This window comes from Abramis brama (genome assembly GCF_963993115.1).
Source record: "Abramis brama genome assembly, chromosome: 14".
Lineage (NCBI taxonomy): Eukaryota > Metazoa > Chordata > Actinopteri > Cypriniformes > Leuciscidae > Abramis > Abramis brama.
Genome location: NC_139976.1, coordinates 14,223,604 through 14,240,196, shown reverse-complemented (window position 1 = coordinate 14,240,196; position 16,593 = coordinate 14,223,604). Strand labels below are relative to the sequence as shown.

Genomic DNA, 16,593 nt, shown 5'->3' with positions numbered 1-16,593 from the left:
ACTCTGTTATATGTGTTGAACTACAGCACCACCTACTGGACTGATGTTACAAACACAACTCTAGTGATTTTGTTTCCTTCTTTATCAAGGTAATTGTGTGAGATATTTAGGTTTATAGGTTTTACGTGCAGCAGATCATTTACTATAGGAACTTTACATTTACTGTATATCCTCAATATATTTTGTATGGACATTTTCTGAAATCTGACTGATTCTCTCAAGTGTGACAAAGTATCCATGTTAATATTGATATGTTAAATATATGTAAAATGGGACAGCTAGTAAATCCGAAACACTTTGTCACATCAGATATCATAAAAGTGGGTCATTCATTGCTAATCGCAATCACATATAATTAGGCTATGTGCGTATTGTTAGCCGATACTAAAATAATTAAGTTCATCATAAGCAATAATAAATGTAGCAATTTGGATTATATTTTCAAAACCAAGAGAATAAGATAAGTGTCACACTTCATCTTTATTCACACTATTTAAAGTTTCAGATAAAATAAATAAAAAGTCATATTTGTTGTTACGTTATTTAACTAACGTATCAGAATTCATATTTATTTTGGCGTACACATAGGCCTGTATAATAATATCACGTCATTTTTAATATCACGGTCTACAATTAAATGACTAAATAATTAAAAAGTCATGTATTTGTTGTAACATTATTCCACTAAAATTTCAGCTCTAACTAAACAAAAAAAAGTAAGATATTTGTTGTGTTATTTTTTAACTAACGTTTCAGCCCTAAATAAATAACTAAATAAATGTTACGTTATTTTCGTATTGTAAGAGGCGTCGCCAGGATCACTTTACGTGCACGTCAATGGGGAGAGAGAGAAAGAGAGAGAGAGAGGGGATGCTGAAATACTGAAGACTGTGCCGGGATCACAGTCAGTCCTGCTATCAGCGTCAAAGGTCCTGGAAATGTGCAGGTTAGTTCATTAAATCACATCTCAATCTTTACACATAACGCAGATCTTTAAAAGGCGCAGAGGATCACACAAGTAGATAATCAAAAATAAGACAACACCCTGGTGCTCTTCATGAGCAGCATCTCATCCACTAACGCTAGCAGAGAAGATAACATCTCACGTCAATCACTATAGCCACATAAATGCGTTTCGACATAATTTTAATGTCAATGTCATATCTGTTCGTGTAAATTTAAAGCGCACCATCACTGTTGTTGTTGTTGTTAGCCTAACGTCAGCTCAGCTAGCTCGTGGCGGCTACGTTAGCTAATGTATCGGGATTCGCTATAGTGAAAATTGAAGGGTTATCGTGGTGTCTGTGGTAGAGAAACATGTCAGCAGTGATGTTTCTGGTCCTCGATACATATGTTGGCAGTAGATTTGATGAAGTAGAGATGGCATATTTATCGTTTAGTTGTTAGACCGATAGTGTAAATAAGCCTGACTGCCATCTGGACAGACAGAGCGCATCAGCTCCTTAAGAGTTAATAAGGACTGAAAATCAACATTTAATTTAAAAAAAGGCTATATTCTTTGAAGGTGTATTATTTTCCAACTTTGCCCCGTTAGTTATCTTAGCGTGCATAATACTATATATTTTTGCTGATGTTTCTCAAATGAATAGACTTATATTAAATATCTATTTTCTTTTGTTAATAATTAGCAATATTTAAACATCTCTCCTCCTTTCTCCATTTTGTGAACACATTTAATTTCTCAGAGGATCGATTCAATTATTCATGAGACTATTTTTGCCACTCTTTATTTATTTAATTTTATATGCGAATGTTTTAATTTTTAATTAAATTTTTTTTAAAAAGTTGTAATGCATAAACATAACATCACAATTAATTAATTTCCCCTTCCTCTGTGGATCTGCTGCGTTTCAGGAGAACTGTGTTCACCCAAAAATGAAAATTCTGTCATCATTTACTCACCTTCAAGTTGTTCCAAACCTGTATGAGTTTATTTGTTCTGCTGAACACAAAGGAAGATATTTGGAAGAATGACAGAATCAAACAGATCTCGGTCCCCATTGACTTCCATAGTAGGAAAAAATATATACTATGGTAGTCAATGGGGACCGAGATCTGTTTGGTTCTGTCATTCTTCCAAATATCTTCCTTTGTGTTCAGCAGAACAAAGAAACTCATACAGGTTTGGAACAACTTGAGGGTGAGTAAACGATGATAGAATTTTCATTTTTGGGTGAACTATCCCTTTAAGTGGTCCCATCAGTTGTTGACAGTTTTTATTTTACAGTCAGACATCATTTATAACCATAACCAACCAGAACTCTTTTTCAGTGAAAAAAAATAGGAAAATGACATGAATATTGTAAGTAAAACAGATTTTAATAAATGGATACCAGCTTAAGTTTGACATGAAATGAGAAATCATGATTAAGAAAGAATGCATTACATAAGGAAACAGAAAGAAAAATAGAAAGGTGGTGAAGTGTGGGTGTGCCGGGAAGGCTTGGGAATTTTAGTTGTCTTCGTGCTTTAAAACAGTGTCTTGTGAAAGTAGAACAGATGCGACATTGAGTTTAGTACATCTGACTAAATATTTGTTGTCTTAACTGTTCTCTGTTTAGTTTTGAAATCATAGTTCCTCAGTAAAGAGCCTTGCTATGTCAGGCTATGACCTATAACCAGAGGGCGATTGTGTTCTGGCGTTTGTGAACGGGACACATGGAGCTTCTATGGGTTTGTTGGGTCAGACTGCATGCAGTTCTATTGATTTTTTGGGACACCAGTAGCCCATGTAGAGGTGAACTGAGGTGCACGCTGCTGCCAGTTTAACTTTACACACATGAAAGATGCGTTCAGATTGTGAAATCAGAGATTGATCTAGCTCAGTGGTTCTCAACTGGTGGGTCATGACCCAAAAATGTGTCACAGGTCTGTTCTGATGGGGTCATGGATACAAAGCAATGCTAAATGCAAATAGTCATGCAGCTAAATAAATACACTACTGTTCAAAGGTTTGGGGTCATTGAGATTTTATTCTGAAGGGATGCTTTAAATTGATCAAAAGGTGAGAGTAAATACATTTATATTGTTAGAAAAGATTTCTATTTTTAAATAAATGCTGTTCTTTTGAACTTTATAGTTATCAAAGAATCCTGAAAAACTATTACTGTGTCCACAAAAACATTAAGCAACACAACAGTTTTCAACATTGATAATAATAGGAATTTTTCTTGACAACCAAAATTAGCAAATTACAATGCTTTCTGAAGGATCATGTGGAGACTGGAGTAATACGGTAGCTGCCAAAAACAAATAAATTACATTTTAGGAAATTAGAAAACAGCTATATGTGTCCCCACATTAAGTCCTTGAATTTGAGGCTATTGGACCTGGAAAGTCCTTGAAAGGTCCTTGAATTTGAAGTTAACCAAGGTGTGGGAACCCTGTATAATATTTAGACCACTTCTATTATTGATTGCTATCAGGGTGTGAAGAAAGTTTCAACCAGAATAACAAAGTGTTTAAATCTTAAATTTAAACAAAGATTAGAAACATTGTCATGGCAACTAACTTGAGATAAAATAAGTTGAAGTACTAAAATGACTAAAACTGAAATAAAATTAAGCTAAAAATAATAATTTAAATCAAGAAGCCAATAAAATCAATATAAATATTAAAATAATAGCCAATTAATAAATGCAATATAAATGATACAAAAAAAAAAACAGGTTGGCATAAAAGCTTTACTTTGAGGTTCTTCTGTTTGTAATATTACATTCTTTTTTTTATTATTTTGATGTTTGTTACAATAACACAGACTCATGAGAACACTACCATTTATTTGAGCACGCAAAAGTAACAAAAAGTGCCTTTTTTAAACACATTGCACAATTCAAACCAAAATGAATAAGATTTGTCCTTCACAACAAGGAAAAATAAATGTATGGATAATTCCAACAAATACTATGAGGCTGGGAAACCAACCTGAGTCAAAAAGTGTCAAACAGTATTACTAAAGCAGTCAATTGTCAATATGACCGAAACAATGTTCAAAATGCAAACCTGCTGAAGCCAAAGCTAATCTTTCCACGTTTCAGGGACAAAAATACGGTAAGTTCACTCATCTGAGGCACACATTAGCACTTAATGTAAATCTTACCCGGGAAAAAAAATGACCTTGTGAACCAAGACTGAACAATTGGGGATATAAGTGCACATGTAAGTTACATTTGCATTTGATGGGTCACCAAATCTGATAAGGCTATTTTAAAGGTCACCGAATTCTGTTACCCTCCTCTATTTCACTCATAATGAAGGTGAAATCCTCCAAATTCACTCTGATGATGTGTGAACTCCTCAGCTTCTTACAGTAGAAATCATTTTGGGCTGGCATGAACAGAAACAGACATACAGTATAGGGTCACCAAATCTGATAAGGCTATTTTAAAGGTCACCGAATTCTGTTACCCTCCTCTATTTCACTCATAATGAAGGTGAAATCCTCCAAATTCACTCTGATGATGTGTGAACTCCTCTGCTTCTTACAGTAGAAATCATTTTGGGCTGACATGAACAGAAACAGACATACAGTATAGGGTCACCAAATCTGATAAGGCTATTTTAAAGGTCACCGAATTCTGTTACCCTCCTCTATTTCACTCATAATGAAGGTGAAATCCTCCAAATTCACTCTGATGATGTGTGAACTCCTCAGCTTCTTACAGTAGAAATCATTTTGGGCTGGCATGAACAGAAACAGACATACAGTATAGGGTCACCAAATCTGATAAGGCTATTTTAAAGGTCACCGAATTCTGTTACCCTCCTCTATTTCACTCATAATGAAGGTGAAATCCTCCAAATTCACTCTGATGATGTGTGAACTCCTCAGCTTCTTACAGTAGAAATCATTTTGGGCTGACATGAACAGAAACAGACATACAGTATAGGGTCACCAAATCTGATAAGGCTATTTTAAAGGTCACCGAATTCTGTTACCCTCCTCTATTTCACTCATAATGAAGGTGAAATCCTCCAAATTCACTCTGATGATGTGTGAACTCCTCTGCTTCTTACAGTAGAAATCATTTTGGGCTGGCATGAACAGAAACAGACATACAGTATAGGGTCACCAAATCTGATAAGGCTATTTTAAAGGTCACCGAATTCTGTTACCCTCCTCTATTTCACTCATAATGAAGGTGAAATCCTCCAAATTCACTCTGATGATGTGTGAACTCCTCAGCTTCTTACAGTAGAAATCATTTTGGGCTGGCATGAACAGAAACAGACAGACAGTATAGGGTCACCAAATCTGATAAGGCTATTTTAATGGTCACCGAATTCTGTTAACCTCCTAAAACATTAAAAACATTGATTTCAAACATTAACTATTAACAAATTTGACGAACTAAGCAAAAAAAAAAAAGAAAAAAAAAAGAAAAGAAAAGCAAATATATTTTAAATGCATGCTGCACAGCAATAGGATTTCTTGGGGTCGGGCTCCCCAACACATTTCATGTGGAACCAACGGGCACAGACATCACACTGGATCTGTATCAACAAAGATAATAATTATCATTTTCAGGGTGAATATGAGTTACATATACCCGTGATGCATATATTTCCTACTCTAGCAAAGACAGGCCATGCCCAGAATGATCAGAGCCCTATGTTGGATTTCTTTATTTAAAAAATAGCTTCTTACCCAAGGTGTTGTCTTGCCCTTCTCCTCCACATTATTCTCCCCACAATGGCGGCACAAATCAGTAAGGTCATCTGGTAACCATTGAAAAGAAATTTAACTTGCTATTTGTTTAAATAACACATTGTATGTAAGGGATAATCCACTCGCTCATTAAACTATTTTATTGCACCACAGAGGAGAGGAGAGGCTCAGAGGAGTTTAATGAACAGCTAACCTTGGATTTTCCTCCTTATACCATGGTCATTTGCCACCACAAGTTACAGTAAAAGCTGTCATTGATGTGTTCAGCTCTAAATTTGACTGGTGTTATGGTTGTTTTATTTTGTTTTAGTTTAGTGCCTGTCTTTTGATCCAGTTTTCCCATTGTGTCTGATTAGTTATCCCATTCACCTGTTGTCTCAGTTATAATCTCCTGTTTATTTATACTACTTGTTCTGAATTTTCACATTTTTTTGTATTGAGAGTTCTTGAATTAAAGACCTATAAGTGATATTTTGTGCACTTCTATTGTGCAGCCGCTCAGAAGATTAATTATTAATCAAAAGTACATAATTAAACAAACATACCACTCTCATCCAGCAGGGTCATGGCGATCTTTTTCCTAAAGTTGTTCACTGCTGACGCCTTGTTTGCAAATGTCAGAGGCTCCCCTGCCAGAATTTTCTCTGCATACTAATATGACACATGCTTATAACTGATTTGTTAGTGCATAGTAAATAAATACATAAGTACTATATAAACCAGCATACTATTGTTTTAAAATACTTTACTGCTATAATGATGTAGACACCAGTATAATAAAGTGGACACAGTATGATAAAAAAAAAACCTTACTTTCAGAACAAATACCCCACATGACGTTCCATCCAATTGTGCACTGTGTGGAGCTGTGCTGGCTGTCCACTTTGAAACATTGCAGCCTCGTTTTCTGACAAAGGCCCTGAAAAGGCAAGACAAAGGTAAAATTATGGCAACATATTTACACATATTTTAGTTATATAATTAAAAGGGAACAACTTGCATATATGGACACAACAATTACCTTGTGGACTCCAAACACTGTTTTATTTTGAATGCATCATTCCCCAGGGGATCCAGCACAAGGCTCCTTTTTTCAGCCGGAAAGATTGCCTGTAGATTATTATATTACAATATATTATTATATAGTATCAATATAACAGCTATTGGTAATATTTTGGCTCTCAACAAATGTCAGCAATGCACAGAGCAAGGTACTTACAGCCAACATCCAGTGACCCGGCTCATGGACAGCTCCCAAAATCACTTTATATTTTATTGGATCACACTAAAACAGATAATAATTATTTACAAAATCAGTTAATAAATTCTATTAAATTACAATCCACTTAAGGCCCTACAAAAAAGATTTTCCTGTACATACTTTCAGTCGTGAGTTTTTTCTCTCCCATATTCTGGTCATTTCAAAGGAGTCAATTTGAAGAGCCTTTTCATCTCTTATTTGGTTGTTTTTTTTGACTGCCTGGGCTATGTATGCATTTATTACCTGTGAGACAGATAAATGAGTAAAAGTATGTAGCATTACCTTGGATAAATTATATACAATCCAAGTAGACAAGCCAGTCATTCAATTAAGCTTACCTCGCTTTCAAGCTCTCCATTTGGGGCTGTCCTCAAAATGTCCCAGTAAAATATTTTGTAGGGCCCCATTCGCGACAGCAGAACATGTGCGTTTTTGCCTCCCCAGGCATCCCTTATGCCTATGTATGAGGTAAAAATAGTAATTGAAATAACTATAATGTATTGCACAACAGCATTAGTTATTTTTAATATATGAAATACATCTTTGAATGTAAACAAAAATATATATCAAACATTAAATTAAGTACAATGTTAACTAAAACAACAGTTTATTATTAAATAAAAATGTAGGAAATGTAGTTTGTTTATCAAATTTACGTATATTTTTTATGATTCAGAACATCAGAACATGATTGTTCAGCTGGTAGAGGAGACAAGACTGCAGCTGAAGTAGGGGAGAAAACAGGTGGAGGAGGAGAGGAGAGAACAGGTGGAGGAGGAGAAGAGAGAACAGGTGGTGGAGGAGAGGAGAGAACAGGTGGAGGAGGAGAAGAGAAAACAGGTGGAGGAGGAGAGGAGTCAGCAGATGAAGGAGAGAAGTGAGCAGCTGGAAGAGGAGAAGATGGAACAGATGGCGGAGGAGAAGAGAGAAAAGCTGGAAGAGGAGAGGAGTCAGCAGATGAAGGAGAGAAGTGAGCAGCTGGAAGAGGAGAAGATGGAACAGATGGCTGAGGAGAAGAGAGAAAAGCTGGAAGAGGAGAGGAGTCAGCAGATGAAGGAGAGGAGTGAGCAGCTGGAGGAGGGGAGGAGTGAGCAGCTGGAGGAGGGGAGGAGTGAGCAGCTGGAGGAGGGGAGGAGTGAGCAGCTGGAGGAGGAGAGGCGTGAGCAGCTGGAGGAGGGGAGGAGTGAGCAGCTGGAGGAGGGGAGGAGTGAGCAGCTGGAGGAGGAGAGGAGTGAGCAGCTGGAGGAGGGGAGGAGTGAGCAGCTGGAGGAGGGGAGGAGTGAGCAGCTGGAGGAGGGGAGGAGTGAACAGCTGGAGGAGGAGAGGAGTGAGCAGCTGGAGGAGGGGAGGAGTGAGCAGCTGGAGGAGGGGAGGAGTGAGCAGCTGGAGGAGGAGAGGCGTGAGCAGCTGGAGGAGGGGAGGAGTGAGCAGCTGGAGGAGGGGAGGAGTGAGCAGCTGGAGGAGGGGAGGAGTGAGCAGCTGGAGGAGGGGAGGAGTGAGCAGCTGGAGGAGGGGAGGAGTGAGCAGCTGGAGGAGGGGAGGAGTGAGCAGCTGGAGGAGGGGAGGAGTGAGCAGCTGGAGGAGGGGAGGAGTGAGCAGCTGGAGGAGGGGAGGAGTGAGCAGCTGGAGGAGGGGAGGAGTGAGCAGCTGGAGGAGGGGAGGAGTGAGCAGCTGGAGGAGGGGAGGAGTGAGCAGCTGGTTGTTGCTTCCTCAAATTGTGTGGTATTCTTGGGGTCTCCTCATGATGGTGTTTGAGATGGTCAATGTTGACCTTGTGTGTGGTGCGACCCTCCGAATCCACAAGATCAATACATTTCCCTTCTATTTTGGTCACCATAAAGGGACCAAAATATTCTGGATCGAGTTTTCCTCCTTTCCGCTGTTCACTGCGGACATTCTTCCTCCACACCATGGCTCCCACCGAAAGGCTTTGGCTGTTGTCCTTTTGTGATAGCCTTCTCCTCGTTCTATAGTGTGTTTTTTCAACATTTTCTTGAACAATGTCCATAATTTTTTTATGCCGTTCAATGTCGATGGCCACCACTTCGTCATTGTTGTCATTTTCGAAGGAAGCATCAACCTGTGAACAAATTTGATTAATAAATCATTTATCTATACTACATAATTATGTAATACAATCATGTAATCCAGAATATTTACACAAAATCACCTGATATTGTTCTGGGACCTCGGATGGGTAGCGTGCTTCTCTCCCAAACATCAAATAAAATGGGGAGAACTGTGTTGTCAGCTGTTTCTTTGTCCGTAGCCCAAACATAGCTGCATCCAAATATTGGTCCCAGGTATTGGGCTTATCCTCGACCAGCTTGGCAAGAACTCTAAAAAAATAAATAAATAAATAAATAAATAAATAAAATATAAAGAGAAGCCTTACACAAATATAGATATATGATAAAAAAGAGGATATGATTGTACAATGGCCACATCTTTTTTTAAATATTAAACGATTTATGAAGTGTCTATTCCATGTGCTATGATAAAATAGATAAATACTACATTAAAATACATTCAATCATATCAGTCAGGTTGACAAATATGTTTTCATTATCATTAATAATTATATTTAAAAAAGAAGGTATTTTGGAGAACACAGATTTCTTTGTAAACTGATTAGACTTAAATTAGACCATTTTAAACTTTATAAAACTGTAATGAATTTAATGCATTTTATCTACTGAAAGTCAATCAATTGAATTTAGGAAAGGAAGGGAAGGAATGGATTGGTTTTGAACGGAAGACCGCCTTCTTAACACCGTCAGGCCACTATGAGTACCGGATTATGCAGAACGGGCTGGCTAACTCACCTACTGTGTTTCAGGCTTTCATGGATGAGGTGTTCCGAGACATGCTCCAGAAATTCGTTATTCATTACAATGATGAAATTCTCATCTATTTTTGGAATCTGGCTGAACACTGCAGGTCCTCAACTACTCAGGGAACACCATCTTTACCTGAAATTTGAAAAGTGCGAATTCCATTGTCCCTTCATCCAATTCCTCGGTTACATTATTGATGAATCTGCTGTTCAGATGGTTCAGGGGAAAGTCATTGCCATTAAGGACAACGCTTGGTCTGAGGCTGTTCCACATGCGCTGTTTCCAGAACTCTGAGATACCTTCCAGAAGACAAGCTGCAACCATTACCCATTCCCAATAGACCCATGTCTCACCTTAGCATTGTTTTCGTCACACACTTACCTCCTTCCGACATCAACACCTGCAGTTGACCGAGGAGAGTGAGAGGGTGTAGGACACCTTCATAGGGCAGTACAGAGACATAAGGGCAATGCAAGTAGAGGCCACTTTCCATCCAGGGGGGAAGGTCTGGCTCTCTACCAGGGACATCCGTCCCCGGCTGCCTTCCAGCAAGCTCAGTCCCGATTGATTGGACCATTCACCATTCAGTGGCAAATCAATGACATCACATATTGTTTAAACCTACCTCCTCAATATAAGATTGCTCCTACCTTCCTTAAACCTTACCTACCACTGCTTAAACCTCACCATGCATCTCTTCTCCCTTCCTCCACAGGCCCTAGTGCTGGCGAAGAGGGTGATTAGAGTACTCACTGGTAAAGACTGGGAAAGATATGGCCGTGAGGAACGATCCTGGGTACCACGGGATGATATACTTGATCCTACTCTTTTCACAGAATTCCACGCTGCCCATTCAGAATGCCCAGCACCTCGGGGCAGAGGCCGTCCTCACCGCTGTGCCCAGTGATCTGGACCTGCCCGTGGAGGTGTTCTGGTGTTCTGTCATGGATTCCACCAACACGCCTTCAGCACCAGCTTCAACTCCACCTATCTACTCACAATCGCCCGAACTCTAACCAGTCGCCATTTGATTACTTACCCTACATACACTCACTAGCCACACTAACTCGTTGTCCAGTCTCATCTCCACATGATAACGCCCTTGCCTGACTCTTATGGCGCTTTTCCATTACCAGTTCCAGCTCGCCTCGCCTCGCCTCGACTCAGCTCGGCTCGGCTCGCTTTTCGCTCAGTTTTCCATTGCAGATAGTACCTCCACAATAGTACCTGGTCGTCATAGCGACGCCGCAGGAAACTGCCGTGACTTAATCTTTTATGCGAGACGCGCGAGACAGACCCGCTACCCACACACACAGGACAATGGAGGAAATCGAGTGTATGCTGTGTTTTTGTTTTTGTTTTTGCTGTTTTTTATTCAGGATACTGCGTCTGGCGCGTGCAATGATGACACAGTGAATAGTGACGATTCTCTCTGACCAATCAGCAGTCTGCCGTGTTTTCACGTCACATTTTAGTATCGCCTCAGCCCGCTTAGAACCTCGCCGGAGGTGGTACGAAAAAAAGTACCTGGAAGCAGGTACAGGTACAACTTTTACACAGTGGAAAACCAAACAAAGCCGAGTCGAGTCGAGCCGAGCCGAACCGAGGCGAGCTGGTACTGTGTAGTGGAAAAGCGCCATTACTACTTACCTGCATGCTCACCTTTTTCCTGCTACACATACCCTTGGACCGAAGTTCCCCATCTCATCGGTGTGCTTTTTCATCACCTGCAAATGAGATAAAAGTTAAGAGTTAAGTGTTACTGTCTGCAACCTATCTCTAAATTACTAATTTACTTGACTGTCTGCTGTTCATTTGATCCTCTATCTGTATAATAAAGTTCATGATCAACAATACCTGTGTTTCCTCTTCTGTTTATCTGTGACACATTGTTATAATATAATCAATGTTATTCACTTTACCAGTCAGTGGGTTTCTTGCTGTGGCTGATCAGTGTAAATGTGTACTGTAGTGGATGCATTTTTCACCTCTGTATCGTGCCGTTGAGCCTCTCCACCAATCCGTTGGTCTGAGGGTGGTACGGGGCACAGAGGCTTCTCTTTATTCCAAGAACTTCGCAGACCTTAGTGTTGATCTACAGGGGTTATGTGAAAATAATATTTTGTAATATTTTAAAAAAGGAAAGAACATGCAGTGGTTAAAAGCATTTGTGTAGTTGAAAATGAAAATACGTACTGTGTTAACAAATTCTCTGCCCTGATCTGTAAGAATTCTTTTTGGCACTTCAAACTGATAAATAAATTTCAAAATGCACTTCGTAACCTCAGCAGCCGACTTTGTTGTTAGAGGATATGCCTGTGCCCATTTGGTGCAATAATCAATAACAACACATATGTACTGATTTTGCTGGTCAGTCTTCACCAACTTTCCTATAAGGTCTATTCCGACCAGTTCAAATGGACATTTGGTCTGTCAACAGACAAGAATAAATAACAATTCAAAAACAAATGTATAACACTTCACAATACATATAGGACTGGTTTTCACAGACAGGGCTTATACTAAGGTAAAGAATGAACACATTAATATTTCTAATTCCCATTAATATTCACATTTATAAAATACTTTTTTTGGTACCTTAATTGGTGTGTATACTGTCTCAACCTTTATGGCCTTCTTGTTTTTCTGGCAGACTGAACACTCAGATACCTGGGAATGGTTAATATATGAATTGATTGTAAATTATACATTGTTATATGATAAAACAATTTTTTTAATCAATTTAAGTTCTTATAAGCCTACCCATTTCTCTATGTCTGCTGACATGCCAGGCCAGTAGAACCGCTGAGAAATGGCATCTCTTGTTTTGAGCTGTCCAGCATGTGCACCTATGTCACTAAGATGGAACTCTTTAAATAGTGTGTCAGCCTCCTCTGCACTGCACACAACTTTACATCTTTGGGACATCTTGTTTCGGATGTAAAACAGATCATCATCTGAACAAAAAATTATTAATAGTAACCACATACAAAACAATGTATAGTCTTTTTTGATAAACATAAATAACATTAATGGAGGAGGAGAAGAGTCAGCATTAAACATTAATAACAAAAGCAGGTAAATTTGGATGCTGTCAGTTTAGACTGACTGAACGTACCCATTATACTTGTTTTCTTTCTGTTTACTGTTTAAATCACTTAAAACTCATTACTGTGTTTACTTGCCACACAAGATAAAAATTTATATAATTAGTACTTTCATCATTTAAAATGCAGTAAATGATTAAACATTACTTTGTCTTACATGGACTTGTTGTTATAAAAACTGCATTGTTCTTTTTTTTTTGTTCCAAAATCTCAAGCATGGTTCAATAAATTACAACTTTTATAAATTAACCTGTTAAATTTACATATTTATTTTTAATTTGTGTTTATTTTTACTGCATATTTGTAAAGTACCCAAATAGGTGTTTAACTTTAACTTTGAAACTATATAGTCATGTAATAGTGCTGAGACCATGCGCATATAGGCTACTGAAATGCTGCTAGTTAATCGCATACTGGTAACTGTTATATTGCCCACGTCTAAACTGGTAAAATGGTTCTAAACAGGACAAATTATTTGGCTGATAACAATAGCAGAACTCTTTTGGTGAACTCCTTTTTATGTAATTCCATAAAGAACTATACTTTAAAAGGTAGTTCTTTCCCTAAGGGCTGGTATTATAAACTTTCTAATTATATGTTATTTTGATTAATATTATTTTGTATTATAGTTTATGAATTTAATGCTTATAACATGAAGCAGTGCTAAAACAAGAGTATGTACAAGAGTACTGTTTACTGTGACTTCACAGTAATTATGCCGTCATATTACTGTGATTTAGCAGTGAGCTGCAGTAGAATTACTGTTTTTAATGGTGAATGTCTATATATTACTGTAAAAACTGATAAAAACAGTGGTTTGACTTTTATTTTTTAGAATAAAAATACAATTTAAGAACAGGAACAAGCACTGTGGGTAACAGGAATGAACACTGGGTAACATGAATATGTGTGCATGTGTTTGCTATGTAATGTGACAATGTGATGTTGGTAATGGTACTACACACAACTTAGGAGGTGAAAAGATAAAGAAGGAGAGAGAGAAGGGAGTGAGGGAGAGAAAGGAAGGGAAGAAAACACAAAAAGGTGGGAAAAGAGAGGGTTGTGTGTATCTTGCTCCTTCTCTTGCAGCTGGCACATGCATAGTATGGGTTCTGTCCACTATCTACAAAAAATAAGAAAGACAAAAAGTTTAAGTTACTAAACTAATAGTGGTGGACTGGCTCCCTGTTAGTATGGTACGTGCATTGTAAAAAAATAATCCTAAAATGTCTACAATTGAAGTAATTTTAATTGTAAAACTCATAAATCATGTGAATAATACTATATCAATTAATATTAAAGAGTTAGTTCACCCTAAAATTCTGTCAGTAATTACTCACCCTCATGTTGTTCCAACCCTGTAAGACTTTCGTTCATCTTCGGAACACAAATTAAGATACTAATCTGAGAGCTGTCTCACTTCTCCATGACAGGTTTTCATTTCATTTCATTTTTCTTTTTTTCAGTGTAGTGACTTGGACTATTTTAAACATTGTCTTTACTAACTTTCTGGGCCGGCAAGTTTCAATTACAGATGAACGAAAGTCCTACGGGGTTGGGACGACATGACGGTGAGTAATTACAGACAGAATTTTCATCTTTGGCAGTCTATCTTCCAGTTAGGCTAATAAAGCTAATAAAACTCATTTGTCAATTTAAAGGAAAGTTATATAAAATTATAACTTTCTATGAGGTCCCTTGAGACAGCATGCACATGAGTGGAGCTAACTCAAGATTGCCAAATGTGATTGACATGCAAGAAAAAATGTCAGGGAAGTAACAAATCACTGGATTGGTCAAAATAATGAGATATACACAAAAATATGATATTCTCTTTTTTTACATTTGACTTCAAATGGTACATGGGCTTAATAGGTAGGCTATACACTTAATATACTTGATGTTGTTTCAAAATAAATCCACAACACTATAGGCTATAATTTATCTAGTTGATAAAAACTAAAGCCACAGCTTACGTAGCCTATGTATGTCAGCTTACCTTATAATTTTTTTCCCGGTGGTCACCATAGGAAAATGCTGTGGGAAAAGAGAAGACTCTGTTAAAGTACGTTAACTAAGAAAAGCATTAAGTAAAGCTAAAGTTACATTTTCAACGGTGTAACGTTAGCTAACGTGACGTCTCAGTTAACTTACTGGTCATGTTGCAGGGTTAATTTTTCAACGAATTTGTGCAATTTGCTTGTTGGTAATAAACATTTAAACTGTTATCCATTGTATGTTATGTTGTTGGGAATCACAAAACCGAATATAGCCTAATAAAAAAAAATGTAATGTATGTAAGAGCTGCTGAAGTGGAGATTTCTGGCTAAAAAAAAAAAACATTTTGAGAAAACAGCCTTTAAAGATTTGTATTGTAAAAATGCATACGGTAATTTTTTAGTGGATCCTAAAAAAAAAAAAAAAACACATTTGGATCCGACAACATTGTACAGGGGAGAGACCTTTAACGGTCGGTAGCAGCTTGAGCTATGCAGACAGCGATCACGGAGCACCATGGTGATTTAGAACGCCAACTTTTGTTGAATTTAGGAGAAATTTAGAGACGCAAATAGACTAAAAGTATAGTAAAATAAATAATGTGTATTTTGTACTTTTTACCACCACAAGTCTGAAAGACATGTTATTGAAGACAAATAGGCCAAAATCTCAAAATTGACCAGTGGAAAAAAAAACTATGTTTTTGCCTGCCATATCTCCCCTTAATACGACTTAACTTTAGACCAACTTTATGCTACCAATAGCCTACAACCAACGTCGACGACTGTTCATTCAAATTTGCGCGCTCAAACGTAGACGCGAGTCTGCTCCAGCTAAGTTACAAAAACATGACAACAGAACCTACAATGCTAATTTGGTTCATACTTTTAATAACATGCACCATCATATATATATAAAATAAAATAAAAACAGTCATCAAATTGGCAGAGTTGGACATTTAAATTGTTTGACATTTAAACACTTACCGCCGAATCCATTGAATGAGACCACGGAGGAGATGAGATGACGCAGATGCAGCGCAAAAAAAAACGTATTCAGTTTCTTGTAATAGCTACGCATTATTTTTTTTTTTTGGATAAATATTGTGGAAATAATATAATTTACTGTGAAATATTACCCTTAGCCTATATCTTGCGAAATCCTGGAAATATTTTACAGTGCTGTAAGTTACCTTCAATGCAGAAATTCTTGGCTCTTCTTCTCAAGACAAAACGGGTTTTTTTGTTAGAATCTTTAGGATATTCTCCCTCAATTAGATATTTTTTCAATTCCAAATACTTGTCCGAATCCATAATGTAAAGCAACTTATGCCTATAATAAAAATGTATGCAAGTTATAGTTGGATGTTGGACGGACCACCCATGTGATCTGCGTGCACGAATGGCAAACCGTTAGACCATTCGAGAAAAAAAAATGAACAAACATGCATATACACAGTACTTTTTTTTTTTTAAATGCATTTATTTATCGCGGGGGGCGCGGCAGTGGCTCAGTGGTTCATGTAGGTTGTCTACAAACCGTAAGGTTGGTGGTTCAATCCCCGGCTCCACCTGATCAAGTGTCGAGGTGTCCATAAGCAAGATACCTACCCCAGCTGCCTACCCCGACGAGCTGGATGGCGCCCTGGCCCATGGCTGACACCGTTTGTGTATGAATGAATGAATGTATGAATGAATAGGT

General features: G+C 37.9%; 2 protein-coding genes across 3 annotated transcripts in view; one reads left to right on the top strand and one right to left on the bottom strand.

The window, feature by feature from the left end:
- Positions 1-812: 812 nt before the first annotated feature.
- The window catches only part of ndel1a (nudE neurodevelopment protein 1-like 1a), a 32,541-nt gene continuing 16,760 nt past the window's right edge, over positions 813-16,593 (top strand). For both annotated transcript variants that reach the window (XM_084135203.1, XM_084135206.1), the window contains exon 1: positions 813-946. The gene's annotated coding sequence lies outside the window, so the exon portion shown is untranslated. The remainder of the gene's footprint in view (positions 947-16,593) is intronic.
- LOC311096192 (sentrin-specific protease 2-like) lies at positions 3,691-7,617 on the bottom strand. The gene is made up of 8 exons (XM_084135207.1): positions 7,289-7,617; positions 7,071-7,193; positions 6,909-6,974; positions 6,711-6,799; positions 6,503-6,608; positions 6,235-6,340; positions 5,669-5,739; positions 3,691-5,514 (listed from the first exon to the last, which is right to left on the bottom strand). Exons 1-8 carry the CDS (start codon positions 7,355-7,357, stop codon positions 5,422-5,424), a joined length of 723 nt encoding a protein of 240 aa, XP_083991333.1. The 5' UTR covers positions 7,358-7,617; the 3' UTR covers positions 3,691-5,421.

Coding starts and splice junctions, on each gene's coding strand:
- LOC311096192 (XM_084135207.1), bottom strand. CDS start 7,357: ATGGGGCCCTACAAAATATTTTACTGGGACATTTTGAGGACAGCCCCA. Junction 6,800..6,908: donor CGGGTCACTGGATGTTGGCT/GTAAGTACCTTG, acceptor AATAATCTACAG/GCAATCTTTCCGGCTGAAAA. Junction 5,515..5,668: donor AGGGCAAGACAACACCTTGG/GTAAGAAGCTAT, acceptor TTGTTGATACAG/ATCCAGTGTGATGTCTGTGC.